This window comes from Pseudochaenichthys georgianus, chromosome 8, assembly GCF_902827115.2.
Source record: "Pseudochaenichthys georgianus chromosome 8, fPseGeo1.2, whole genome shotgun sequence".
In the NCBI taxonomy this organism is placed as follows: Eukaryota; Metazoa; Chordata; class Actinopteri; order Perciformes; family Channichthyidae; genus Pseudochaenichthys; species Pseudochaenichthys georgianus.
Window position 1 is genome coordinate 22,521,842 of NC_047510.2, and position 21,884 is coordinate 22,543,725.

At 42.0% G+C, this 21,884-nt stretch overlaps 1 protein-coding gene across 1 annotated transcript in view; it reads left to right on the plus strand.

Annotated features, from left to right (window-relative positions):
- The first annotated feature begins 471 nt into the window (after nucleotides 1-471).
- The window catches only part of crebbpb (CREB binding protein b), a 52,229-nt gene continuing 30,816 nt past the window's right edge, over nucleotides 472-21,884 (plus strand). The window contains exons 1-2 of the mRNA XM_034088794.2: nucleotides 472-1,323; nucleotides 6,442-7,049. Of these exons, the coding sequence (XP_033944685.1) occupies nucleotides 1,239-1,323; nucleotides 6,442-7,049 (693 nt within the window). The 5' untranslated portion in view covers nucleotides 472-1,238. The remainder of the gene's footprint in view (nucleotides 1,324-6,441; nucleotides 7,050-21,884) is intronic.

Genomic DNA, 21,884 nt, shown 5'->3' on the forward strand with positions numbered 1-21,884 from the left:
TATACTTGTGGATTTACTCCAGGTGTTGCTAAGGTCCTATTTAAGTGTTGATTATATTTCACATTATTTATCCAAATCTACAAAGTAACTAAAGATACAAAATAAATGTAGTGGATTAAAAGTACACAATTTACCTGTGAATTGTAGTGGAGTAGAAGTACAAAGTAGCATAAAATGGAAACACTCAAGTAAAGTACAATTATCTCAAAATTGAAGAGTAGGCTACTTGAGTAACTGTACTTAGTTACATCCCACCTCTGTGTGTTTGTAAAGTTAAAGCAAAGTAACAACATAGTATGAGTGTATTTGTTGGGTTATTGCACCCCTAGGGGCAGTTTAGCGTACGTCCACATGACGTACGGTGGGACACAGGTTTACGTCAGGGCGTCATAGCGCGACACCTCTCCCTCCTCCCCCCACAGTCTAGCTGGGAAGAAAAAAAGTTTTTTTTTTGTATCGGAGGAATCAACAGCCGCCATCTTGACGCGGCTCAGAATCGGGATTTCGGGGGGAGCATTAATTTTAAAAACCGATCGGAGCTACTCAGACGGGGCTCAAACGGGTTTTTTCGTGCAGAAGATCGAAGTGTTAGTCCTTCCGATGAGAAATAATGCAAACATGTGAGGATTACACCGGTTTTTACCGTCTCGAAAGCCCACTGTATATTTGATTTCCCTTTTGGAGAGCGCCGTTTCTCGCCGTATCTCCGTCCTGAGACGCTGAATTTACCGGGAGACAGCGACCACAAAAATAATCCACTTCATAGAAAATATTTTTTGAATTTTGCTCTTTTTATTTAAGCCCAAAATTGATTTTATGGCTGCTCGTTTCGACTGCGAAAAAGATGATTCTGTACAGACGTGAAACCGGCGATCTGCGGAGAAAGGGATTTGCTTACGCCTTGTGTAATATTTTATGATTGATTTTTATTTATTTTTCTCGAACGGAAATAATTTTTGGACGTTATTATTGAGGATAATTATGTGGGTGTTGGGTGTTGGATTATCATGGGGTGATCTTCGGCGGCGAAGCGTGGCGCTGTTGCCTTTCTTTTGAAACCCTTTTCTCCAGGCAGCATTTAGCCAGTCTGCCAGTCAAGAAAAAAAACAGTTACATCGCTCCTTTACGCGAAACGATAGGAAAAGTTACATTTTTTACAAGCCAGAAGTGGACAACGTGGACTCGTCCTGTTGTTATTTTTCTGCAACATAAACCATTCACAAAATATCCCGACCAGGATGGCTGACAATCTGCTGGACGTCGGACCCCCCACTGCAAAGAGACCCAAGCTTAATTCACCTCTCCCAGTATCAGATGGCCCAGGTAAGACATGCTTTTAGACATTTAACTGACTGACAAGGAGGGTGTGCTACGGCAACAAGATATACATGTATTAAACCTGCACCCTTTATCGCGTTGATGTTTTCTAGTCAGGATGCATCCACCTTAGGAAAAGTGCCATAGTAAAGTCAACCAATTCGCCTCTTCAGTTGTGCTGTGCTAATGTCACATGGCAACTACAGTACTAAAGTCCCAACAGGATGGTTTGAATACTTTAGCAGCAGATTCAGAAAATGCTATTTATTTTAAAAGTGCAAACTCACTACCTCTTCATCACTGAATTCCTCAACAGCAGAAGTGTCCCAACTTTTCACTCTTGTAGGGTTGAATAACACATAATCGTGCTCACCCATCATATCATCTGAGATAATAGTTGAATAAAGTGTTGACATTTCATTTGCATAGGTTGGTTTTCTCTTTACCTTTTGACACATTATTGTCTTTATTAGTCTCATTGTACCTTTACATTTGATTAGCCATTCATGATTAAATCAAAAAGTCATGTGATCCCTTTTTAGAAAACAATATTTAGCTTTTTGCTCACCATCACAAAGGAAAAGCTGCATCTGTATCCCTGGAGTTGGATTTGACTCGTGCTCATTGCCTCTTCAGCAATGCAAAGACTGAGCAGGCACTTGAACCCGGGTTGTCTGACATAAAGATAATCTCTCTCCACCTGGTCAGTCTGCCACTGAATGCTCAACCCTTCTTTCATTCAACAAAATGCTTGAATGGCCAGGATTCAAATGTATCCAGAAAAATATACTGGACAACCCCACATTGGATGAAACGTATATCTGGGGAGAATGTTTTTAGCACACATATCCCAAAAAGATTGCTATATGGAAATGCAGAATACGTTAGATTTGATATAATCTTGAACATCACTGGCCCTATACATTATGGGACATTTTCCAGTGGTCATTATTTGTTGTAGTTATCATATCAACTATTACTGTCCAGAAGCAAGCCCCCCCCCTGGCCATGTAACAGGTGCATTTTTGGAAGAACTGTTCTATAAACCCTTTTAACCCACATACATTTGATTACTTTTTATATAGTTGCTGTGTTGACAGATGAGTCGGTTTTCTTAGTAATATTAAGTTTTCATAATAATTAGTAAAAGAGTCACATATGCATTCTCTCCAAGACTGTCCAATTCAAACTTCAACGCAACCTTTTGCAACTAACTATAAATCAACCTTTTTTAGATTAATCGTGTATAAATGCGTAAATAAGTTGGTAACTTTTTACCCATTTCGTGGGCAAATCTTTAAATGTACGTTTTGTCCAACCGCTGTCCAAAACCACAGTATATTGTATTTACAATAATAAGAAAACAGTTGATTTCAGACATTGGAGAAACTGAATGTTGGCAAATTAAACTGAATTAAGATGAATAATAAAGAAGTAATTAGTCATAGTTGATTTATATTTTGATCAGCTACCGCCAAGCCTTGAAATAACATGGATCCATACATTTCTGTGAAAACAGTCTTGGGTTGCACCACTGCAGCCACCTCTTAACTCTCTTTGACTGGTGCATTTGCTAAAATTAAATTGCAGTGAAGATCGAAAACATCTGTGTGCCTTTTACAAACAATTTGAGAATGTGAAGTTTCTTTTATCTCTTGTCTTCTTTGGAAGTCTGCATTATACAGTCTCATTGACAGTCCTAAGTTTTCCTCCAAGGTAGCTCATCTTCTCTGAGTGGTGACCGAAGATTTCTCTGGGCAATAAAGCAGTCTGACACCGAGACTGACTCCTCCCCCACTGCTGCTGCCAGAAGCTCTTTCTGTCTCAGTTTACACTAATACACACACGCTCACGCTCACATGTATTCAGTAAGAAGTTGCACACGTCTCTTGTAGACCTGCTCTCTTTGAAGTTCTGGACGCAGCTCAGGGTCTTAAGTACACTGGGAAGATTTTAGGGGCCACCCCGCAGATGGAATGATAAGTACTTTTTTTTTCTTTAGTTGAAAAAGCCCTGATTCTTAGAAAAAAATTCAGAAAGATATTTGAGGAACCTGTATCTTACAGCCTTGTTTCTATTTTCTTGTACTTGTTCAGTTACATTAACTTAGTTTCTTTGAATTGGATTTGCAGTCAATGGATGCAATGTATCTGTACATATTAATTTCAGGTACCAGATAGATGTAGTTCATAATAATAAAAAAAAAAAGGATTCCTTCTTACTTTGGATGTTGATGCAGGACAAGATTAAAATTAAAAGGATGTATTTAGTTGCTTTAAAAATTTAATTCATGATGGCAATTATTACTTTTGTTACAAATATATAATTATAACAGGATACCCTATGGATTTGACTTACTGAGTTACGGTAATTGGTAAAGCCTTTCCATTATTGCTGGCCTGACAGATAGCAAAGACATCTCCCTTTGCCACATCCAGCCCACCGCACACTGAGCTGTCACTCACAGCTACAGATTAGCAGTCTGTGTTTGTTGTTTATGTTAATACGTGACAGTTTTTTATGGTGCTCTGGTCTCGTGTCAGCATATGCGTGTGCCCGTGGCCACCAGCAAGTGCTAGGTTGGTTTTCATTCGTATGGCTGAGTGGGCGTGTCAGCGCCAGGGGTGAGAAAGGGGCAACCACTTTCCAACCCTCCTGTTCACCTAGCGGGGTTTCCCCCTCCTTTGTCTGGCTATTATGAATGGTCACCATCCCCTGGGTCTGCATTATTCAGCTACACCACCATTACCTGTTGTTTAAAACTGTCAAGCGTTAGTTCTGCCTTCCGCCAGCATGTCGTAGTAGTGGCAGACGTTACTCTGGATCGGCTGACTAAAGTGTCAGCAGAGGTGCCACTGATTGAGATGAGAAGAGTGGTGGGTGGCGCTGAAAGCCATCTAATCAGCCACCTCCATCAGACCTGTCGCCCTCTTCTACCTTTTTCCTCCTTCTGCTTTTAACCTTCGTATCATATACTTCAGAAAGAAACTGTAGGCTGTATCATTCATTCAAATCAAGTCTGTCTGCTAGAAAAGTGGCTGTGGTCTTCATAAACACTGCAAATCACTGCAGCCCAAGCTTTATAAGTGCCACACTAATTTTGCACATCTTGAAGTCATCAGAGCTCTTATAAAACACCTTATAACAAGTTTTACAAATCTACAGCCAATCGGATGTCTGGAAAATAGCCTGGCACGCTGCTTTTATCACTTTTTGAATTAGGCATGACATTTCAATTTGTTCATCTAATTCTTACTGCACAATCAAATCTAATACTTTAATTACGGTGAAAAAAACTACGATATATCTAAATTATTAACTAAATGAGAATTCCCAACGTCGTCAAGCATTACTTATGGCTACTACTTTTCTGCAATATTCCAAAATCCAATGAAAAACATCCCAGTGCTTTTGGTCGAGGGAGCCCTTGCAATGAAACATTAAGGCTCCTCATTTTTAGCTTTCCACGATTAAGTCTATGTCCCTTTAGCGCTGTAATGATAATGTAACAACCTTGCTCCATCTATACCTTTGAGAGAGGAGGGGCATTTTAGCCGTTCCATCTCAATCTCTCTGACTCTGTTGAAGCAGTCATCTGCAAAGTCTGTTATTATCAACCAGACTAGTCAATTGGAAATGTTCATGTGGCTTCTGTAAAGCTCTTGGTCAGAGACAACCGGCAACATCAATGTATTCCTCAGGTGAGATAAGTGTGACTCAAGTGTTCGGATTCTTTGGTTAGTCATTGGTTCCGCTGTCACTACTTGGCATGAGATTGCGTGCTGCTGGATATGCTCATTTTATCCTTGTTGTGTAACAAGCAAGTTCAAATTGTACTTGCAGCCTATAGAAAATAGTTACCGTGCTGGAGGCACTTTTTACTTTTGTGTGGTTTAAATTCTGTTGCTGAATAGGCCTGGGGCAATGAACAGGTGCTTGCTCTCAACTATGCACCATTCATATCTCTTGCTGTACTCTGAGACAAGTTGCTGTGCTACAAGGTTGGGCACTCCATTTAAAGCATGTGGCTGTCATATTCAAGATTCCCTTGATTAGCACTATATTTAATAAATTAACAGGTTGGATTTCTTTCCAACCTAAGTAATCCAGTGTGCCCAGACGTTGAGCTAGTCGTGTGTGGCTGTTAAGGCCTGTAAGATCTCTATTGGCTGACACACACACAAGGACATTGCTTCTTTTTTTTACCCAAAAAATATATTGTATATTATCGGGGCTATTAATACTTTTATCGGGTTTATCGGGATGACGTCATAATTCCTAATATCGGACCGATAATTATCGCGCACCACTAGTTATCGTTCACTTTTTTAACACAGCCACAAGAATGCTGTCAGTTGAAGAGCTAAAACTTTTCCTATATGCACCTTTCTTTCTTACCCCAGGTACTGGGCTCTTATAATGTACGCACGTTTGCCCATGTCTGCACAAGAGCATAAGTAATCCTCCAGTGATACAAATGTTGCACACTGCAAAGTTACATTGTGTTCATCTACATAGATTTGATTTTTAAATATTTTACAGATAAACACCCTAATTTAAGGTGAAGCTTGGTTTCATAAACTATTTGAAAATAAATTGACAAAGATCCGATATTTTTGATTTGTTGCCATAAAGAACAACAATGTTTCGGCCTAAACACACAATCCTGATGTGTGGCGTTAAAATTACCAGAAAAGAGAATTTAATTGTTTCCGGCAATTATTTGTATGATAATGAAAGGACTTGAAAAAGTGGTATGTGTTTTGTTATTCATGTATGATTTGTATCATGTGAGAAAAACCAACTGTACCAAGACACAGAGGTGCTTTGCTTGTTTATGTGAGTAGCAGTTGGTGACGAGAGTTGCAAGGCATTACTCAATGCCATTGGCTTTTTGACATTGTCTCCAAAATATAAACAAAAGTAGTCATATTTCAAAGGTCGATTCCATGGAGTTTGGTTATGAAAGTTTTTTCTGACAACATATTGAACAACATAAACATAACGTACATAATATCAAAAATAACTAAAACGAAATCTGAGTGGTGACAAAGTGGAAAGGCAGGGAAGTCGTAATATGTCAAGGTACAAATCAACAGCTAATTCCCTTTCTTTCTTTTTTAGATCTTGTGTCTCTGTTTGACCTGGAAAACGACCTTCCAGATGAGCTCATCCCCAATGGAGACTTGGGAATGTCTTCTAATGGCGGTCCAGGTGGAGGGGGTCCTGGTCTCAACTCCATCGTTCCTGATGCCGCAGCCAAACACAAGCAGCTGTCGGAGCTCCTACGACCGGGAAGCTCCTCCATATTGGGAAGTAGTCTCAACTCTGCCAGCGCCCAACAAGGAAGCATGGTGGGAAGCCAGCTAGGTGCTGTGCTTGGTAAAAGTCCACTGGGGCAGGGCTCTCCCAATCACCAGTCTCCCCAGGCCCAAAAGGGAGGTGCAGCTGGACAAGGCAATGGAAGCACGGGCATGAGCTTTAACCAGGCCATGTTGAACAGTGGGCAGGGTCATGGGGTCATGGCAGGACAAGTGATGAATGGGGCTCTGGGACCGGCAGGCCGTGGTAGACCTGGTATGCAATATCAGAGCCAAGGCATGCAGGGGGCACAAGTGGGTGCTGGACCTGGTGTTGGAGGCAGTGTGCTGGCAGAAACACTCACCCAAGGAGGGCCTCAGATGGGTACACACAACGTGATGAATGCTCAGCAAGCTGGAAACATGAATAAGGTAAGGCTCAAAATTTGTATTTTACTAATTACCAGTTGTTTGTTTATCAAAGTACAAGTGAGGCATGGAGTATGGGAGTTCATGATAATCCGTTCAGTGCAACAAATTATTCCACCTGTACAACAGAGGACAGCAAATTCACGTCACATTTGCAAATATATCAGATGGTCCCACGTTTTAGATTTATCTGTTTTGTCCAATTTTTACTTTGATTTTAATTCACAATAACAATACAATGAAAATTACCAAGCAGAAGATACACACATAACATTACTTTGTGCTTATTCTGACTTTTTGTTGTTGCGAACATAGAAATGTAAATGTTCATGTTAGCCGTTATTGCTCCTCGAAAGAGTCATGCAAAGAAAAGTAATTTGCAACCTCTGTTAAAAAGCTAACTCCCGGCTAGGGCGGCACAATATATCGAAAATCTATCGTCATCCCGATATCAACATCTGCGATAGAAAACATTGCATTGACCAATCAGATGAAGCCTTACTGCTCTAGATGTCCTGCCCCCCCATATAGAGGTCACGCTATTGGCCGAGGTGATAAAGCCAATGTTAGCGGAACATAGTGAGGGCTGAAGGGAGAGAGACGGGTGAGGAAAATATTGGGGTACAACATGCAGGAGAATAACTTGTATGTAAATAAGTCTGTTATTTTGAAGTATTTTAGTTTCAAGTCAGTTTCAGTTTTATTAGCGGGTTTTTCACAAGACATGACACACAACCAGTGTTAATTTCGTCAGCTATTTTTTTTTATTTAGTCTTAGTCCTGTGATAAATTTCCTTTTTTAGTTTTAGTCATATTTAGTCGCCTTCATCCTGTTTTTATTTAGTCAAGTTTTAGTCGACTAAAAGTCTGAGCATTTTAGTCTTATTTTAGTCGACTAAAACTAATTATTTTAGTCTACTTTTTGTCAATGAAAACTGTTGAGTCTTTTTTAGTCATCAGATTATATAGAACATTTCAGTCAAACTAGCAGGGCTCGACATTAAGGACTGCCCGGTGGCCCGGGGCCATCTAGTATTTAGCTCGGGCAATGAAGCCTCACCTGCTGGTTGCCCCGATCGGGCAATCTATTATGCCAGTATCATGCAGCTCGCGGATCCAGTAATGAGTGACCCGACAGTAAACCTAAACCTATCTATAACTAGTAGGGATGCTCCGATCGATCGGTGCTCTCTAAACATGCCGATCGCGAGAGCCGATCGCATGACGTAAAATACATGACACTTTTCTCTGTGTGCGGCAAAACAAGCTCGCCAAAATGGCTTCACCGGTCTGGCATTATTTTAAGGTGTCTGAAAGAGACAGTAAAATAGCGGAATGCAACGTGCGTGTGAAGCAGAAATCCTGCAGCTCCGCCCGCCGGACCGGTAAGCGGAGCGAAACACACAAGAGTTAGACCTAACCCACTTAGGTATTTTATCTACCTCTGGAACAAGCTAAACTAGTTATAAATATATTTATTCTTCACTGTCGGGTCACTCATTACTGGATCAGTGAGCTGCATGAGATACTGACTGGCTGTCAGGAGAGGGAGAGAGAGGGAGGGAGAGAGGAAAAGAGAGCGCTTCAGCTCATTTCTCCCGTGTTATTATCCAAAGTGAATGTAAACTTGAATAATGTACATAATTTGAATGTAATAATTAAGTTGATTGTTGTTTGTGGAAGCTCCAGTGAATGAGCCCCATTAACTGAGTTTAAACATCACTTTAAATGGAAGATTTAAAGTGATGTTTAAATCTTCCATTTAGGCCCCGCCCACTCGATCGGATCGGCGATCGCTATCGGCCGATACTGATTTCGGCGATTGGCCCTGAAATTGGCGATCGGAGCATCCCTAATAACTAGTTTAGGTAGTTTGAGAGGTAATTAAAATAGCTACGTGTGATATTCTAACCTGAAGTGTGTGTTAGTGTTGTCACGATACCAACATTTTGGTTTCGATACCGATACCAAGTCAAGAATTGCGATTCCGATTCTTTTTCGATACTTTTCTTAAAAAAAGGGAAACACGGAATATCGGCTTTAAAATTAGGAATAACAGATGATTTTAGCAGTCAGAACAACTAAAGCAGCAGTGTTACTAAGAACAGAAACGCCAAAGAGTCACATCTAATATAAATATATATAAAAGCATTTATTTTAATTGTGTAGCAGTGAGTTTAACATTTTGGCAGCACTGTTGAGCATTTTGAAAATGTATTTTCATGCCTCTGTGCAAGGCTTAGTCTTTCTATCTTTATAGCCACTGGTGTAAAGTAACTAAATTCATAAACTCAAGTACTACTTGGGTACAATTTTGAGATACTTGTACTTTATTTAAGTATTTCAATGTTTCTTTTGCTACTTTGTACTTCTAATCCACTACAGTTCAGAGGTACATGGTGTACTTTTACTCCACTACATGTATTTAATCCCTTTAGTTACTTCACAGATCTGGATGAATGATGTGAAATATAATCAAGTGTCAGACTTTAGTTCCACCTGGAGAAAATCCACCAGCTACCCTGCAGTCTACAAAGTCATTCAAACTAGCTGCACATTTACCAGCTTTGAGAACACTTTCATGATCAATCATTATAAAACATATCATATATATTATTCTGAAATGGACCAATCTGCACAATGAATACTTTTACTGTCGCTACTTTAATACTTTTACTTGAGGAACATTTTGAATGCAGTACTTTTACTGTAACAGAGTATTCCTACACTCTGGTGCTTCTAGTACAAGACCTGAGCACTTCTACTTTTACTGTCGCTACTTTAACTATATTTTGATGATAATACTTTTGTACTTTTATTTGAGGAACATTTTGATTGCAGGATTGTTCCTACATTCTGGTACTTCTACTTTAACTCAAGTACAAGACCTGGGTACTTCTACTTTTACTCAAGTACAAGATATATAGGCTACTTATACCACCTCCGTTTATAGCCTATGAAAAAAACTAATAGAAAACGAAGGCTAAAGCTAACGTTAGCAGATAGTGATGCTAGTTTGCTAGTTAAGTTTGCTCAACGATAATATTGCGACAGAAAAACTTTTCAGTGCACATCACGCTCTGCCGCTCCGACAGGGAGCTCTGCTCTGAACACCTGACTTCTGGCCCGTTCACAGACTTCTGGCGTCTTTTTTGTCAACAAGCCGAGGCGCAGCGGCAGTTGCACTCCCACTTGCAGCCATGCTTCTCGTTTTCTCACATGCTCTGGCAGCTAGCGCGTGGCCGCGTGCAAGAGAGAGGGGAGGGACTTAGAACGTGCTTGAGAGGAGCGGGACAGCAGGCACGGCTGCAGTGCAAGGAGTGGAAGCAGAGCGCTGAACACACACGGCTCTTATTAAACGGCGTTTTTTCACGGGAGTACTTTCCCCCGTCATTCTTAAAGTACCGATACTAATGAAACGGAGGAATCGTACCGTTTTTAACGGCAGGGTATCGCGGTACCTTTCAAGTATCGGTACACCGTGCAACACTAGTGTGTGTTTTGTCCGCTCACCGCTGCATGTGATCATGCAGAGCTGCATGTCGACTCGTCAGCAGCAGCTGATATCTCTCTCCCGTCAGATTAGACTTCACTCGCGTTTATGTCCATATCGATCAGATCCAGCTAGTTCTAGCTAATGATGGGACTACCTGATTATTAAAAGACACCTAAACAATAAGTGTCGCTATGCAACTGGGTGAGGCCACAAAGTATAGCGCAGCATTATACATTTGTTTACATGCCCACCTGAACCCCGAGGCATTACCAACAGATCAACGCACAATCAACCCATACAGGACATCTCTTTCTCCACATTAAGTGTTAGACATTAGAATTGACTATTCTTGTCTGTCACATGCTCTTCTTGTCCGTCACATAAGTGGCGCAACTGAAGCGGTATTGCGCTAAAAGGAAATAATTTTACCGGACATTTTGACCGAAGAGATTTAGATTTGCCGGCTAACGGGAACTCTGACGTCGCCATTTTGTGTGCTTCGCGGATGCGCTCGGCTCCTCTCGACTGCTGCTCGGTCAGCTTCCGGATGAGGAGGCATTCGTTCGACCAACTTACAGTAGATAACATTACAAACATTTTTAACAGGGGCCATAATAGTGTAAATAATGTTTGTTTTGGCAGTTATAACTGAATGTAATGTGTTCTACTTTTTTACATCTGGGAAGGCATTTGCCTTCATCAGGTGGAAAGTGTCTTGACCAACAACTTAAGTATTTCTTATAGCTATGCAGGGCATGCAAACACAAACAAGAACAAACAAACAAGTGAAATGAAGAATAAAATTGAAATTGTACAATATAATATTGTGGTGGTTCATCTTATAATTCAGTCTAGTGCAGGGGTCTCCAACCTTTCTTCATCTGAGAGCTACTTTGAAAAAATTAAAGTGGCCAAGAGCTACTTCCATCACATCGCTTACATTTATTCACATAGCACTCATCAGTTGAATTAAGCTATACTTTTGTACACGTGTGAAATTGCAATACCTAAAGCTTATCACAAATCTTAACTTCACATCAAGGTCCAAGAAAACGAACATTTCTCACATATTATTATGGCCCACATAGTATACTTCACTCAAAATGCACATAAATGTCCCTAATCACTACCTTACAAGCATTGTATGCACTTAAGGTCAAATAAGTGCATTCACTCTTTTTCACAGTTAGTGAGATGAATGGCACTGCATGGAGTCCACCATAGGTGTATGCTGGAGTGTACCCACCTAGGTTCACTCTAATAGTCATTTAAATGTTCATCAGTCAGTCTTGTTCTGGATTTAGATTTCATGACATTCATGCCAGAAAAAGCTGCTTCACAAAGGTATGTAGAACAGAACCAAATAAAGCAGACATGTTCAGTGCTGCTTGGTGAATGTTCTTATAGTTTTCTGGGTCTACAAGGCGCCAGAAATGTTGTGAGTTTTGCTGAGACTTAAGTTGAACATGATTTTGGAGATTTATAACCTCCATCTCCATAGGATTGACACTGAACAGTTCAGCCATCTTTTTCATCTTCTTCTTCGTCTTGACATGAAATTATAAACCATAATAAATCAACTGTATAGGTCTATCCTCCCTATATCTGTGTGTGAAATTGTTCCATCCTCAAAAACAAAAAACTAATACTTCTGCAGTCAAGCTGCAGCTTCTAGCAAAGGTCTTCTGTTAAAAAAAAAGGATACTGAATGTCCTGAATGTGGCATCACACACATGACTTGAGTCTGAACACAACAGACAACAGCATTATAAAAACCAAAATACTACATGTGGGTGCACAGCACACTCACATTCTCTGTCTTACTGTTACATAAATCCCATGAATGTATGAGATGAAGTTAGCTTCATCATATCTCAATCAGTAATTAAGTGAATAATAAAGTTTCTATCGGGTCACTATCAGCCTGTCACTCATTATTTTCAGGGAGGGGGCGGGGTTTGGAGGAACGGAGATGAGACGGTGATTGCGGAAGCTTTCCTCCTGCCTTCACAAACTTTACACAAGTATTTATCAACTGAAAATAGCAAGAGGACATTCATACTCTGCAATCCAAGACTAGATTAAATCCACCAAAAACCTGACATGACGATAACGAGTGTTTTTCAAAAAACAGAAATCCCTCCCTGTGTGTCTCTGTGCCGCAGCGACGCGGGCCTGATTCAGAGCGGGTCATTCTGCCGTTGGTTCTGGACTGGTGTTGCTGGAGAAAGCAGACTGGTCCGTGTGTGTTGTCGCTGTGCCGCTGTCACGTCTGTTCCTTGATCACTGCGTCACGGACCAATTTGATATTCGTGTGACAGAAACAATTCTAAAATAAAAAACGTTATTGCCCCCCCCCCCCCCACTCTCGGGGTGGACGCCCTCTCAGCCCTGGTCTGGCGAAAACACTGGTTGGTTTTCCGAATTTTTTTTACTCGGAAAATGTTTCTTTATTACATAATAAATCTGATTTGTACAGCATTTTAGTAGGATAGCAGTATTTTAAAGTGTCAAAAACAAAGTGACAGTGTGACGGGGTTCAATTCGTCCATTCGATACATGGCTTAGTCGGTTGTTTAAGCTCCAAAAACACTTTATTTATATCAGCAACAAAAAGAAATAGCGAACCAGCGCAAGTTAGACAACAAAATAAAATCCACAAACAGGCCGTCCCTCACTCATTCAGAGTAAACGTGTTCTGGCTGTTGCCTTCTCTGCAACAAACCCCCGAACACGTCCCAGCTGTTGCCTTCACTGCAACATTCTTCAGAGTGACACAGTCCAAAAAAACCCAACCAACAACGAACCAACACCGTCCCTTTTGAACCCATGGCCCCTCCCACAGGCTCACCGTCAACAGGTGACACAATCAACTCAAAACCACATTTCAACAAATGTAATTTCCTCAAACATGAGGAAACTATCTGAACCAAACATACACAGGTTAACTACCTCTTAACAGTCATTCCCCATAATTAATAAACACAAAATAAATAAGAAATTGCATGGTTCATTTGAGGAAGAGAGCAGGAAATGTTTGGTGTGTGTGTGTGTCGGCTGTCAGTGGCGGAGTCAGTCACTCTGTGACCCGCTCCGTCACATTATCCTCTCCCTCCCCAAGGTTGGCGATGTGCGGCAACCTGGAAAGGCAAACAGCCACCTCCACGCTTTGGCAATGCGTCCCAAACCACAACAAACAGTTCGCATGTCCTCACCGCACTGGCACTGTGGAATCTCCGCACAGTGCCTCCATCCAGGCGCTGGCCGACCAGGCCGGCCATCGGAGTCCGACCGAAGATACGGATCACCAACCGAAACAGAAGTCCGTAGGTCCCGAAGCTCCGCCAACAGGAACCCCTCTCGCCCTGGTCCACTGGCCGACCCCGAGGCCGCAGGAGCCGCTGGGCCCACCCAGGATCCGTCCTCATCCTCGTCCTCTGTCTCCCATGCCCGCTCCGACCCGGCAGCCGCGCTCTCCTCCTGCTGCTGACGCCGAGATCGTGGTCCCGTTCGCCGCTCCGCAACGCCGCCCAGGACTTTCGACTAGCCATCCCACTTCTGACACCATATGTGACGGGTTTCAATTCGTCCATTCGATACATGGCTTAGTCGGTTGTTTAAGCTCCAAAAACACTTTATTTATATCAGCAACAAAAAGAAATAGCGAACCAGCGCAAGTTAGACAACAAAATAAAATCCACAAACAGGCCGTCCCTCACTCATTCAGAGTAAACGTGTTCTGGCTGTTGCCTTCTCTGCAACAAACCCCCGAACACGTCCCAGCTGTTGCCTTCACTGCAACATTCTTCAGAGTGACACAGTCCAAAAAAAAACAACCAACAACGAACCAACACCGTCCCTTTTGAACCCATGGCCCCTCCCACAGGCTCACCGTCAACAGGTGACGCAATCAACTCAAAACCACATTTCAACAAATGTAATTTCCTCAAACATGAGGAAACTATCTGAACCAAACATACACAGGTTAACTACCTCTTAACAGTCATTCCCCATAATTAATAAACACAAAATAAATAAGAAATTGCATGGTTCATTTGAGGAAGAGAGCAGGAAATGTTTGGTGTGTGTGTGTGTGTGTGTCGGCTGTCAGTGGCGGAGTCAGTCACTCTGTGACCCGCTCCGTCACAGACAGTAACAGACTGGAACAAGAAAACCAGTGTTTTTGTACCTATAGTGCTACCAAACAAAGTAGGCATTTTCTTTGTGCCACTGCATCTCACAAATAAACAAGGACATTTAATAATCAGACTGCAATAAAATAAATCAAGTTTCACTTTAGTTTTTCAAGTAACTCAACTCAAACTCACTAGTCACTGACTCAGCATCATCAGACAGGTTTTTAGGAATATGAGAATGTCCACATTTCCAAGTATTTATAAGCTGGGATGTTTGGGCATTTACAATATCCCCTGCTCTGGAAAAAACTCTCTCTCTTGGTACTGATGTTGCTGGGACAGCAGTGGTCGCGTTAACCGAATATTTTATTTATCAATGACGGAAAAGACTGAAAGCAGTCTGTCATTTTGACAGATTAGAACAAACTCGGAACAGCGCCAACGTTTCCCCGCAGCGAGGCTCTGGTGTTATGCCGTGTTATGCATGCCCTCCAAAAGGAAATGATATAGTTTCCAAACCGTACTTTGCCGTACAGATCAACACATGTCTGGGAGGTTTTGCTTTACGCTGTGTGCGCTCCCGCGAGGTGCATGCACACACGGCATAACACCCCCCCCCCGTTGACAGTTCACGAGCGTGCTCTCTTGTGAACTGTTCAGACCCGACGGGTAATAAGGGATTATGGCGGACATTTTACGATCCTGTCTGTCAAAATGACGGACAGCGAAAAAGTCTAACGCCCAGGGCTCTCGACTAACTTTTTTCCCCATCCTCCCGGAACTGTCCCGAAATACAATCTAATCCGTCCCGAAATTAATGTGGACCGTCTCGAATTTAAAATGTTAGTTTTTCTACATTATCATTAGTTAAAATCATTCAAAGTGACCTTTAACATAAATAAAACATCATACAAATCATTAGATGATAATTCATCAACCTTTTTATTTGAGTAAATCATTAAATCACATAAACAAAGGCCAAATATATTTAAACAAACACACAAACGAGAAAATTACTCTAATATTGAATCCAATCAAGTCCCATCCAATTAACAAAAAAATCCAACACTGTCCTGAAGACAGAACCCAGAGTAACCACTAACCAGGATGACAGTCTGTAACACAGTCAGGAGACCTTTACAAACTGCCCCGCCCCCTCGCACACAGACGAGAGAGAGAGAGAGAGAGAGAGAGATCTCGCCTGGATTGGAAAGCTCGAAAATACATCATAGAAGCATGTTGTAGTCTTATTGCATATTAGAAACGGAGTTGGCGAAACTAAAACTGCGATATAATGTGTATGTAGCAATAATACATATGACATATATTTTTTAAATGTCTCCAGTACCGATAAAAAGTCTGATAATGTCGGAGCTTAACGTTACTTACCACTGTCTTTAATTCCGGGCCGGGGCCCGGTTAATACCGGGGCTCGAGAGGCGCAGTATATTGTTAAGGACTAAATACAATGCAGGGTTCTCTTCTCAGCCTTATTACCCATAGGGGATGAAGAGGAGTAAGTAAATAAAGAGGCCGGCGCTCCAGGGTCTGGTTCTGCTGTGCGTTTTTGTGATGTAACGGTAAAACATTTCAGAATTCCTCCACGAGATGCCATTGTCATTGTACATCACTCAGCGGCACAGCTGGAGCTACGTACTGTGTGTGTGTTGTGTGTGTGTGTGTGTGTGTGGGTATTTCGCGGTGTTGCTAAATGTTTTGTGCGTGTGTGTTTATGTTGACAAGGAGGTTTAATAACTGTGTGCTACACAAAACGTGCAGTCGGTTTCATTTTCATCTTCGTTTGTAGTAGAGTTAGCAGGGTATTTTTATTTTAACTCTCGTCCCAAAATTATTTTTTATCCTCCCCGACAATATTTTGTTCGGCCCTGGGACGTCCTTAAGCTCGAGCCCTGCTAACGCCACCTCAGTGGGACGGAGAGATATGCTTTGGCCATGGGTGACAGCAGTGGGTCAAACTGTGCATTGTCTCTCCACCACTTCAAAAACAATACAGTTTTTGCCAAGAAGGTGAGGCTTATTGACAGGGCGAGATATAAATATACTGTTGGTACTTGTCAATGTCTCTAGGTGTGTAAATGTAGCCTTTTGTCCTTTTGTGTTCTATTGTTTTATGTTCATGTTGTAACCTACTTGCTGCCATGTTGGACAGGTCTCTCTTGAAAAAGAGATCGATGATCTCAATGGGACCACCTGGTTAAATAAAGGTTTAAAACAAAAAAAAAGTGTTTTAAAAAAAAATTTGTGGTAGATTTTGTCAGTCTCACGACGGTATTGGGACGTTTATTTACCGCGATATTCGGTATATCGTTACATCCCTAAAAACGACAGATGCTACTACAGTACAACCACCGTGCTGAAAGACTCCCAACTTCACACAAAACACTTGGTTCATAATAGGCGCTTTCACACCAAGTACTTTTCCCAGGAATAGTTCCCGGAACCTTGCCCCGGAACTTTTATTTCTTCGAACTATCTAGTAAATCGCATTCACACCGGAATAAGTCCATGAGGGAGCCACTGACGTCGGCTCACTAACATAAAAAGACAGTGTCTATAAGGGACGGCTCAAGACAAAATTTAAAACACCCCCCCCCCCCCCCCCCCACTCTCGGGGTGGACGCCCTCTCAGCCCTGGTCTGGCGAAAACACTGGTTGGAGGCTTATATGCTAGTGCAGTGTTTCCCACAGAATTTGATTCTATTTGTGGGGGCACCGCACCGCATCGCACCGCACCCCCCCCCCCCCCCCCGGCAAGAAAAGCCAAAGGCCCCTTAACCAATTTGGGTTATCAAATAAGATAATACATGCGAGTTCATGGCTACTGTAGACAACGTTCTTGTTGCTCTGTGTTGCGTTGTTAATGAGTGAAACACACCGGAGTTGAGGATCTGTGGGGTTTATTCTCCCAAAAATATAATTTACAATTTAGGCATTTAGCAGATGCCTTATTCCAAAGCGATTTACAATGACCAATTACAGGGACATTCTGCCTGGAGTAACCGTGGGCTAAGTGCGTCCCGCCACAAATAAATCAATGTATGGGAAACACTGTAGTGGGAGTTGGGTTTGCACTTCAGTCATTTTTCTTTTGGTACCGGTGATATTCACGTTCGGGTGATGCCTTTTCAAATGAGTGTGCAAGTTTGATGTATTGCCAGCCGCATAACCAATTTTAGTTGAACAATGCCGACAAACAGCTTTGGTTCGGTCCACCTGTCTTTGTTCGTCATCCTTGTACGTAACTGCGAAACCAAAATGTTCCCAAACCGGAGACTTCAATGATGCTGGAGGATTTTCGAGCTCAACTTTATCTGCGTTTGCCATTTCAACAGTTCCTCAAATTACTGACTAAATTTGAACGCATCCCTGTGACCAGCTCTCATAGTATGCCTCTCGTCCAATGAAATGACTTGGTCGCTCTATGACGCGTTGAACCCAATGTGAGCAAATTACTCTGAATGCTGCGACGCAGCACCTGAGATTACTTCCCAAAAGTTGTTCACGTTCTCAATTTTTTACGTTTAATGTTCTATTCGTTCGGTATACACGTGTACCGAACCGAAGGGCCCATACCGTTACACCCCTAGTTTGTGCATAATCTACGGTCTGTGGTTTTGCTCGCTTGCATGCCCTGCATAGCTTTAAGAAACACTTAAGTTGTTGGTCAAGACACTTTCCATCTGATGAAGGCAAATGCCTTCCCAGATGTAAAAAAGTAGAACACATTACATTCAGTTATAACTGCCAAAACAAACATTATTTACACTGTTATGGCCCCTGTTAAAAATGTTTGTAATGTTATCTACTGTAAGTTGGTCGAACGAATGCCTCCTCATCCGGAAGCTGACCGAGCAGCAGTCGAGAGGAGTCGAGCGCATCCGCGAAGCACACAAAATGGCGACGTCAGAGTTCCCGTTAGCCGGCAAATCTAAATCTCTTCGGTCAAAATGTCCGGTCAAAATAATTTCCCTTTAGTGCAATATCGCTTCAGTTGCGCCACTTATGTGACGGACAAGAAGAGTATGTGACTGACAAGAATAGTCAATTCTAATGTCTAACACTTAATGTGGAGAAACCTGTATGGGTTGATTGTGCGTTGATCTGTTGGTAATGCCTCGGGGTTCCTGTGGGCATGTAAACAAAGGCATAATGCTGCGCTATACTTTGTGGCCTCACCCAGTTGCATCGCGACACTTATTGTTTAGGTGTCTTTTAATAAGGGTTAGGGTTAGGGTCACTCATTACTGGATCCTCAAGCTGCATGATACTGGCATAATAGATTGCCCGATCGGGCAACCAGCAGGTGAGGCTTCATTGCCCGAGGTAAATACTAGATGGCCCCGGGCCATCGGGCAGTCCTTAATGTCGAGCCCTGGGCATGTATACAAATGCATAATGCTGCGCTATACTTTGTGACCTCACCCAGTTGCATAGCGACACTTATTGTTTAGGTGTCTTTTAATAAGCAGGTAGTCATATCATTAGCTAGAACTAGCTGGATCTGATCGATATGGACGCGAGTGAAGTCTAATGAGACGGGAGAGAGAGAGATCAGCTGCTGCTGACGAGTCGACACGCAGCTCTGCATGATCACATGCAGCGGTGAGCGGACAAAACACACACTTCAGGTTAGAATATCACACGTAGCTATTTTAATTACCTCTCAAACTACCTAAACTAGTTATAGATATGTTTAGTTTCACTGTCGGGTCACTCATTACTGGATCCGAGCTGCATGATATTGGCATAATAGATTGCCCAATCGGGCAACCAGCAGGTGAGGCTCCATTGCCCGAGCTAAATACTAGATGGCCCCGGGCCATCGGGCAGTCGTTAATGTCGAGCCCTGTGGTCTGGTTTCAGAGATGAGCGCATGCAGGTGACAATATTGCCACCTGTACTGAAGACCCTCTCTGAAGAGGAACTTGTGCTGCCACATATGACACAGGAAAAAAAGAAAGGATTCTGAACCCTTTCTTTGCCATTATATAAAAATAGTGTTGCTACAAAAGTATAAATTAGCCTTACTAATAAGACAACTCAGATCTGAAACAGGAATCTGCTGCCAAAGTGCAATAAAAAAGACAAAATTAATAGAATCAAACTATTTTTTTGTTGCATTTTATTAGAGTATAAAAAGAAATGCCTTTTAAAATAGGATGCAAGCAACACTAGTTTCTTAACCTGAATTGATAATAGACTATAATCAATTTAAACAGAACAGATCTTAATGTTTGCATTCTTATACCATTTTGTACAATAATTATAATGAATAAGTTCAAACAAACAAAAACTTACAGCTGATTAATAACGGTATCTAACTTGAGTTTTTATTATATCAAAAACCTGTTGAAATGCTGCTGTTATTTTTACTGTCCCCCAAAAGCGCGTCGGCAGCCTCCAGGAATGCTTCTTTCACAACTTCGCCATCTTTGAAAGACTTCATGTGTTTCTCAAGAACGTGACTGACACGATAAGATGCTATGGTAGCAGCCTTGCTCTTGTTGTTGGGCCTGGTGGAAATGGACTGCTGTGCATTTAGCTGTCCTCTCAGGCCCCTCCCCTTTTGGGAGCGTAGGGCAGAATTAGGAGGGAATTCCGTCTCGTAGCGTTTGTGCACTGTTTTGAAATGCCGCTCCTAAATTACCCTAGACAGATGGACTTTGAATTGGAATAGATACAAAATAATAATCATAAATAATCATCCTCCCACTCGGAGTGAAAATTATATATTTTGGGCTTTTTTGCTTCTGCCATAATTGCAGTATTATGTGTGTGTGCGGACTGTCACTCCTGTTGACACAGACAACGTCAGCGAAATAGTGCACTGCCCACCAGCCACGCCCCGACACATTGGGTCACGCCGGCCAATCACAAAGCTTTGATGCGTTCAAGTGCATTATTCTGGCACATGAAGATTATGTTACAGGACATTAATGATAAAACTGAATATTGTTGTTCTATTTTTAGACACATCTCGCGATCGACTGGGAATCTCCCCGCGATCGACTGGTTGGGCACCCCCGGGCTAGACCATAGGTCCGTTGTGGTGGCAAAGTAGTCAGCTGAAGCCACATCTCTCTCAACTTCCCCACGGCATTTGTCATATAGCGCAAGCAGCGCAGACCTGCTGAAATAATACAGAGACGGCATCACGTAACGCTTGTCCAACGTTTTGACAAGTTGCTTAAAGCCCTGGTTGCTAACAGTGCTAACTGGGCACATATCTTTAGCGATGTGAAATGTAATGGCACAGGAAATATCTCTGTCTCTGCGAGCTCGTCGCGTAGACCGTTGCTCTGTGCAATGCGTCCTGAATCGATGACTGTGATGTGGTGGGTGAAGTCGAGCGGGCATCTGCTTTTTAGTCTGCTTTTTGTTGTATTATACCCGGTCGTATTGCACTTTGTGGTTGTATTTCAGATGATTAAAGAGATTGGTTGTGTTAGCGTGTGGTGCCAACAAATCCTGCACTGTACTTTGTTTTGCTCCACGTCGGACTCCTGAAAGCCAAAGTACTTCCAAATAGTGGAAATAGTTTTACCCTTCTTTTTAACGAGTTGCTGCTCTTGTTCTGACATCTTCACTCGCGCTGAACACTCACAACACGTGTCACTCCAACGTGGCTGAGTGGGCTTTTATGGAGGGGCGAAAGCGCACCCAGCTAAATAATCGTATTTTGTCAATTATGCTGTTTTCGTAATCGCGATTAAAATACGATTAATATATGATTAATTGCACAGCCCTAGTTTTATTATTGCATTCCCATGCCTCGCTAGTTTGCACAAACAATGCTAATGCATCAAGAACTGCAGTTGTGTCATGGTACTATTACATAGTGAAGCTTTTTTATTTTCATTTGTGGATGAAAAATGTTAAACATGTTTGGCTGCTGGTTTTTAGTTCCATGTAAATATATTTACTTTGAAGTGCTCAATGTGAGATAAGTTTTTCCTGTGTCTACGAGTCCTTGGTCTTTGGGGTTTGAAAGGAAACCAAAGTTAAACCAAAGCCCCCCCCACTAAGATTATTTCAACATTGCCACATAAAAACAAGCCCCTCCTTTCCAATACAGATGTAAACAGTATATGTCTGCCTATATCTCTTTACATTATAGTACAAAATCAAATTGCTTGGTGTGTGTGTGTGTGTGTGTAAATCATGTATATTCATTCCATGCAATAC